Source organism: Pelobates fuscus, chromosome 5, assembly GCF_036172605.1.
Source record: "Pelobates fuscus isolate aPelFus1 chromosome 5, aPelFus1.pri, whole genome shotgun sequence".
NCBI classification, from domain to species: domain Eukaryota; kingdom Metazoa; phylum Chordata; class Amphibia; order Anura; family Pelobatidae; genus Pelobates; species Pelobates fuscus.
In genome coordinates, this window is record NC_086321.1 from 74,293,590 (window position 1) to 74,302,180 (window position 8,591).

At 37.8% G+C, this 8,591-nt stretch overlaps 1 protein-coding gene across 1 annotated transcript in view; it reads right to left on the reverse strand.

Annotated features, from left to right (window-relative positions):
- The window catches only part of FYB1 (FYN binding protein 1), a 170,143-nt gene extending 167,045 nt beyond the window's left edge, over positions 1–3,098 (reverse strand). Inside the window, exon 1 of the mRNA XM_063453992.1 lies at positions 3,045–3,098. Within this exon, the coding sequence (XP_063310062.1) occupies positions 3,045–3,047 (3 nt within the window). The 5' untranslated portion in view covers positions 3,048–3,098. The remainder of the gene's footprint in view (positions 1–3,044) is intronic.
- Between the last annotated feature and the right edge of the window lie 5,493 nt (positions 3,099–8,591).

Consider the following 8,591-nt stretch of genomic DNA (forward strand, 5'->3'; position numbering starts at 1 on the left):
TATCAGTTACAACCCACAGATTCCCTCCCCTTATCCTGAGAGGTAACCCAATTATACATACTTTTTACCACAATGCATCCTGGCTTCCTCTCCTCTGTCCTGGAGATAATTGAGAAGTAATTCAATGTATATACACGGGATATATAGTGTGTGTAGTAAGGTTGTATGTAAGTGCTTGGAGTATAGTGTATATATACGGGATATATAGTGTGTGTAGTGTGTTTGTGTCATCTCCAAACAGTTTAACAATTTCAAGTCAGCAGGTTCTTTCTGACACCCTGTTTTTATGGACATTAAAATACCTTGCATGGCACCAAGAGATTCTATTAATTACACTTTAGTTATTATGCATGAAATTATATAACATAAATGTAATAAGGAATAATGTTGCCTTTAATGGTTTTGCCTATTTCTTACGTGTTTGTGGGAGAGGGGTAGGAGTCTTTAATTAAATAATATACAAAATATATATGTATATCATATTTGCTCCTTCCTCCCTTTTATTACCTTTTTGGGGTGCATGGCAGCACCCTGAAGATGATCCCTGGTGGTCCTGTGGTCTGCAGGGTACAGACCATGCTTCTCACTCTCGCAAGCGCCAGTATTTCAGAGAACTCTCGCAAGCGGCAGTATTTAATTTGCCTCAGGTTACCACACCATATCGGAGCTCGCAAGAAGACAGAGGCTGTTCGGCATGCAATTCTTACCCTCAATGCTCATGAGTTTTCTTGAATCTCATCTCTGGCCCATGAAGGGTCAGTTGTCCCTCTTAGGGCTGGTGCTGCCCTGCACGGGCAGGCATGGGAGATCCTTTGATCTCTCATGGTGGCCTTGGCCCGTGGCCTTCGCAGCTCACCGGGCATTTGCCAGTTTGCCCGAGGGCCAGTCCAGGCCTGGTCTGAAAGAGCGAGAAAGAAAGGCTTCCATAAACAAATTTAAAAATGCATTTATTCTAAAAACGGGGTTAATATATTATAACATAAAGATTATATTAAAGGGACACTATAGGCACCCAAATCACTTCAGCACATTGAAGTGGATTCGGTGAGTGTCCCTGTCCCTCTTAGTCCTGTAATGTAAATCATTGCAGTTTTAGAGAAATTGCAATAATTATATTGCATGACTAAGACTGCCTCTAGTGGCTGTCAAGCACACAGCCTATGTAAAAAGTTAAAAATATCCATAGATAAATAGCCTGTGTTGTCTACTTTATATAAATAGATGTTTTTTTGGTGGCAATTTTGTTTTCTGTGAGGGCTATGATAATTAAAAGAGGAACAAATCAAATTTAGAAAATTTCTACTGCCAAACATAAACTGAACTTCTACACATATTATACACTCTGACAAATACATTAATTTATTTTGAATAACTTTTCTTAAGATTAACTAATTATGCACACATTATTGTTGCCAAAACTATGAAAAGTTTGGGCTGAAGCCCCTGTTTTTGCCACCTAGCAACGCCACTGATGTCTTTTTAGCTCCTAAGATCAACATGTGAAATAGCCTAATTAAACCTTAGAGCAGGTGATTCTCTAGTTTGACATAATTAATGAGAAAACAACATGAGCACAATAGAGCCTCAGGTTCACACACATTCATTGAAAGAAGAAATAAATAATGGAACGTGTTTGCTTGGGTAAAAAGAACACAATAATGATTTTCATATACTTGGTGCTGTACACAGCTAGTCACACTCTCATTACAGCAACAGATACTGTACTATACCGTATTGTCCTACACATTGAGTTATAATAATTCATTAAGGTATATTTATATCATTTGCTGTAATGACACATGACTTCTTAAAGTCAACATTTGTAGGTCAACATATTTTAGAAATAATTTACTTTGTCTAAGGGAACAGAAAGACACAGTGTAGTTAATGAATGCAAACAGTACAGCGCATGATATGACTACATATCTGGCGGCTTTATTCAAATGTTTACATATCATTGTAAGGAGCCATTGTAAGAACTGATATTATTCTCCACTCTGATTCACCTTCAAAACAGGATTGGACAGCGGTATAACATATACATTTATACAACGTAGTACTCCAAAGCAATGAATTAAATGGCTGAAAAAAAAGTATAAGAAAAAAAAGAGAAAAGAGAAAAAAAACTAATTTTCAAGAAGGCGTGAATCTAAAAGGATACCAATAACATTTGCTGGTAGGGTGTTGCTAATTTAAATATGTTTGCATGCAATATGCTGTTACAGTTATTTTTGTATTGAGCTGCGTTTACATTAAAAAACCTTAGCATACCCTGGGCGAAACAGAAAAATAACTAATGTTGTCAAAAACTATTTCCTACAAGTAATAAAATAGTGGGTTTTAACAAGCATAAAAGTAAACCTCAATTTAATTTGAGTAAATGGGGTAGCAAGTTTTAACTGATGGTTATTACAATAGGTACTCTGAAGTATCGGTGTTCCAACTGCCAGGAATGTCGACATTCCAAAAGATATCCTTACTAATATTTAGATGAGTACGTCCACATTTGCTGGACCTGAATCATGGATGGCAATTTCAAAAATAAAATATTTACATCATTACAACGATGAGTTTAACAGCAAGAAACAACATGCCTGACATATATGTGATCCTTAATATCACATATGATCACCAGTGAAACTGAAATAGAAATAAAAATAAACTACAGTACAAAATATAACAGATGTATAAAAGGAATAAGTAACAAAATAAACAAATGAAATTCTCACAATTACCATATATGCATTCTCTAAGCAATACATTCATTTCTATGTTTATTTATTTTATTTTTTTTGTGATAAAAATACATATCTGAGTAATGGTGTAAAACCTTGTCATATTAATAATTCACAGACATTCATTCGTTCTGTACTCTTACCCAACGTATTGTTTGCTTAACACGAACAGTGAAAGCAAGGGACTTTAAAAAGAGAACTGTATTAGAAATATATGCAACAAATCCTTTCGTTAATTCCATTTCAATATTTTAAAATACATTTCAATATGTTTACAGTAAAAAAAATTAAAAACAATAGTGCACTCACCATTGTAACTCCAATACTATTCCTGGGACAAAAAGAATATGTACTGTCATACAGTTTAATAATTATCCCAAACACAGCATTAAACACTTCCCCTTTTTCTGTTTGTGGATCATTCACTCTTATCAAGAAATCAGCATTTGTGTTTTTCGCGACAGAAAAATTGACAATGTCTTTCATTTACCAGAGCTCTGTACTAGGACGAAAAAAAAACAAAAAAACTATTTTTTTTTTCTGGGTAAGTGGGATAAACAGAAAATAAAAAAAAATGAAAACCTCCGTCATCTCTACCAAACCGCCTCTGGCAAGGCTTGAATAAACCTTTATTGTTCTGCTATTTTCTGCCGCAGTTTCTTCCTTAACAATGTTACAAGTTGTTACCACACCTTCATAATATCTGATATTGTTTAATTTCCTCTACATATGAGCACTAATACTTGCAGACCCTTGAAACACTTGTTGGATTTGTGGTTTTGCAATTTTCTCTCTCTTAGTGGAGTTTGAAATGTAAGGTAGATAAAAAAATGATGTCTACCAAGCTACAGATATCTCAAATCTCCTACGTCCTTCATTTTCTGAACAAAAAGGGACTTCTATGACCTTGTCTGATTAAAGGCACAATTCCAAGATGTGGCTCAAGCCTGCCTTGAATTATTGATGCTAAACACCTATTGTAAATTCATAATCTCATAAGGGCCCAAGAACTGTTTATAGCTTTCCGTTTGCAGTCATATTGTATCGTTTTGAGTATTGGAAATGTAGAGACGTTTGCAAGGAAACTGCTAGTTCTACGAGCCAATGAAAGTATGAGGAAAACACGTGGTGTGGGTGATGTTAGTTAGTAACATACACTGAAAAGTAAGCTAGAATGAGCAAAATAAAAAAGGGATAGGATGAGCCTAAAAAGTATAAAATAATAGCATAAAGTAAATAGTAAAGTAAAAAAAGTAGTTTATCCAAAACAATAGCAGCCAAGTCCAGAGCAAAAAATAAAATAAAAATAAACAGGTATTTGATACATTTAAAAAGTATAAAATAGTATAAAGTAAATAAAAAATAAGTCGTTAAAAGTTATAAAAATGAAAACAACAGTAGCCAAGTCCAGGAATGAGCAAAAATGTTTTGGGAAAAAAACTCCTGTGAAATCTGTAAACCATCACTCCTTTACCGCGAGCATGAATTTCTGAGAAAAGTCTTCAAATTTACCATCCATGCATTTTGTTTCCATAAAATAAAATTAGTTTGAGAATTAAAAGAAAAGCCATGATATATTGTTGTGAACTAATGGCATTTTGCAAAAGATTAGAACATTGGTAACTTTTGCCATCTACAGGATGAGTTTAGACTTGCACTCATTTTACTTTGATAAATTTGGCCCTTTATATTGCAATTTGATGAGTTAAAGGACATATTTAAATTATCTACTAATTCCCTTTAAGCATTTCATGAATTCTATTATTGTTTTCACAGTATTCTTTGGAAGTCACTTTTTGTTCCCTTTTTGTAGCCTGTGCCTTCTTGCCTAATCTGGCATGTGACCAACTGGTTTCCACCCTGTGGTGACATAGCTAATGAAGCTATTTAGTTTGTTTCTATATATACATTATGTGCATAAAGATAGTTCATTAAAAATACTTTGTCATATCAACTATATGTCCAAAACATAAATATATAATAGCATCTTGTGAGAAACGCCGGGCTAAACAGAACTTAGTATGGTCTAGCTGAGTGTTTACATGTTAAGGGGATTACTGCTGATTTGTACCCTGGTTGAATATAAAATGCTTAAACCTTTTTAACAAGCTGCTAAGCTGAGGGCGAGCCTCTAACAGATCGTTTTCTTTTCTTTTTCATCTCCCTATGGGGAGATGTGCTATTAAAGTTTGAACAGATCAATTAGCAAGAAGAAAAAAATATGTTAAATCTCTTGAGATGAGACGTATAGTTTGTTAGATAAGTGTAAAATAAGATGGCTCCAGCATAATTGCATTCAGAAAAATAGTGCATAATAACGCCAACAAGGATATGGAGAGTGCGCTTTTTATCAGCATAAATGGGTTATCTAAATAAAAACAGCACAAGGTTAAAGTTATTTTTGAAACACTGAGGCTTAACTTTATATCCATTTCCATACCTATCTCTGTGGGGCAGTACTGGTCCAGTTAGTATTGCTAATGGCTGCTATGGCAGTGTCCCAAAGAGATAACTGTTGTACATCCCTATGGGAAAGTTAACTTAAAAGAAAAGAGTCAGGTTGTTTCAGGTTGATGCTTTAGAATTGATTGACCTAGGAATCCTACAATTCCATACTGAGAAGACTATGTGCATAAAAAAAAACAAAAAAAACAAGATCTCTGGTTTTAGTTGGTCCCGATGAGACTGTGCTTGAGAACTATTATATACAACAGAGCTGTACCAGAGGCGTAACTAGAAACTGGTGCTAAAATTGCCCTCCCCCTTGTGTCTCATTCCCTCCTCTAACTCCCCCTTGGAGTAACAGGCGCGGCCAGTGGTGTATCTTGGTTTTGTGCTGCCCTAGGCAGGACAAAACTCAGACACCCCCCGCGCGCGCGCGCCACCCCCACCCAACCCTTCCCCCCTGCCCCGCCTTCTAAATACACACACATTCACTGACAGATACGCATACACTAGCTAACAGACACACACAGTCAGACACACACAGTCGGACACACACACACTAACAAACACACACAGTCGGACACACACACACTAAAAGACACACACAGTGAGACACACACACTAACAAACACACACAGTCGGACACACACACTAACAAACACACACAGTCGGACACACACACACTAACAAACACACACAGTCGGACACACACACTAACAAACACACACAGTCGGACACACACACACTAACAGACACACACAGTGAGACACACACACTAACAAACACACACAGTCGGACACACACACTAACAAACACACTCAGTCGGACACACACACACTAACAGACACACACAGTGAGACACACACACTAACAAACACACACAGTCGGACACACACACACACTAACAGACACACACAGTCGGACACACACACACTAACAGACACACACAGTGAGACACACACACTAACAGACACACACACTAACAGACACACACACACACACACTAACACACACAGTCACAGACACACACTGGGGGTGGGGGGGGTTCTCCCATTCCCTGGTGGTCCAGTGGCTGCAGGGCGGCACTGGCGGGCAGGCTGGGCGGCCGGCGAGGGAGCTCTTCCCCTGAGCTCTCTGCTCAGCTCCCTCGCGCGCCGCCCGCAGAGTGAGGCTGGGAGGCGGAGCCAGAATATGACGTCATATTCCGGCTCCCAGTCTCACTCTGCGGGCGGCCCAGCAACCAGCGACCAGCCCAGCATGTCTGTTAGCCGCAAGGCTAACAAGACATTTGCCTTGGGCATTTGGGGGCGGCGTTTTTTGCCGCCCCCTGGAAAATGCCGCCCAAGGCAAATGCCTTGTTTGCCTCGCGGCTAATACGCCCCTGGGCGCGGCTGCCACTGCAACCCTCGCGACTGTGGTCGTTACGCCACTGAGCTGTACACTATGCCTCTGAGAAGCCTGGATGGCTTCATAATATAACCATCTTGGCCAGAATCCAGTTTACATGTTTTTTTAAAATAGAAATTCAGACTTTTATTAAAAGAACAAAACATGACTATTATTATAATTAAAACATATTTTGATCACAGATGTCATCCGTATAAAAAACAAGTTTCTGTGGATTTTTATAATACACAATGTTTACTTTACGTGAAAATTATCTTAAAATTCAAATTTGTTTTACACTTAGAGAACAAAGGAATAAATTCCCCCCAAATAAAAAGTCAGCAATATTTTTTCCTCGGTTCCCCAAAGTAGCTATAAATATATAGATGTATATTATTTGCATATTCAGCAGTCATTGCAGACCGTTACTTTACTTCTCTTTCTGTTGCAATACTTTTTTTTGTCTACTTGTGAAAGGATTATTCAATAAACTGTGAATTATATAAGTGTAGGGCAAAATAACTAGAAAATGATTTCTAATTCAATACAAATCACAGTTTTCTGATATAAACATGTAGTATTCCATAGGTGAAAGCACTGGCACTAACTGAAGAAAGGTCACGCTATGGATTGTTTTAATAAATAAATATAATGTGAAAACTGCATCAAATATCATATTCAGAAAAAAAAAATATGTATTGTTTATTATTATTTTTTATAATGTTGTTTTACAGTTGAAAGCTCCCTTGTTTAACCCCCCCCCCCCCCCAAAAAAAAAAAACTTAAATGTTTTAAACTGTTTGTTGATAGTTATACAGGGAGTGCAGAATTATTAGGCAAGTTGTATTTTTGAGGATTAATTTTATTATTGAACAACAACCATGTTCTCAATGAACCCAAACAACTCATTAATATCAAAGCTGAATATTTTGGGAAGTAGTTTTTAGTTTGTTTTTAGTTATAGCTATTTTAGGGGGATATCTGTGTGTGCAGGTGACTATTACTGTGCATAATTATTAGGCAACTTAACAAAAAACAAATATATACCCATTTCAATTATTTATTTTTATCTGTGAAACCAATATAACATCTCAACATTCACAAATATACATTTCTGACATTCAAAAACATAACAAAAACAAATCAGTGACCAATATAGCCACCTTTCTTTGCAAGGACACTCAAAAGCCTGCCATCCATGGATTCTGTCAGTGTTTTGATCTGTTCACCATCAACATTGCGTGCAGCAGCAACCACAGCCTCCCAGACACTGTTCAGAGAGGTGTACTGTTTTCCCTCCTTGTAAATCTCACATTTGATGATGGACCACAGGTTCTCAATGGGGTTCAGATCAGGTGAACAAGGAGGCCATGTCATTAGATTTTCTTCTTTTATACTTTTTCTTGCCAGCCACGCTGTGGAGTACTTGGACGCGTGTGATGGAGCATTGTCCTGCATGAAAATCATGTTTTTCTTGAAGGATGCAGACTTCTTCCTGTACCACTGCTTGAAGAAGGTGTCTTCCAGAAACTGGGAGTTGAGCTTGACTCCATCCTCAACCCGAAAAGGCCCCACAAGCTCATCTTTGATGATACCAACCCAAACCAGTACTCCACCTCCACCTTGCTGGCGTCTGAGTCGGACTGGAGCTCTCTGCCCTTTACCAATCCATCCATCTGGCCCATCAAGACTCACTCTCATTTCATCAGTCCATAAAACCTTAGAAAAATCAGTCTTGAGATATTTCTTGGCCCAGTCTTGACGTTTCAGCTTGTGTGTCTTGTTCAGTGGTGGTCGTCTTTCAGCCTTTCTTACCTTGGCCATGTCTCTGAGTATTGCACACCTTGTGCTTTCGGGCACTCCAGTGATGTTGCAGCTCTGAAATATGGCCAAACTGGTGGCAAGTGGCATCTTGGCAGCTGCACGCTTGACTTTTCTCAGTTCATGGGCAGTTATTTTGCGCCTTGGTTTCTCCACACGCTTCTTGCGACCCTGTTGACTATTTTGTATGAAACGCTTGATTGT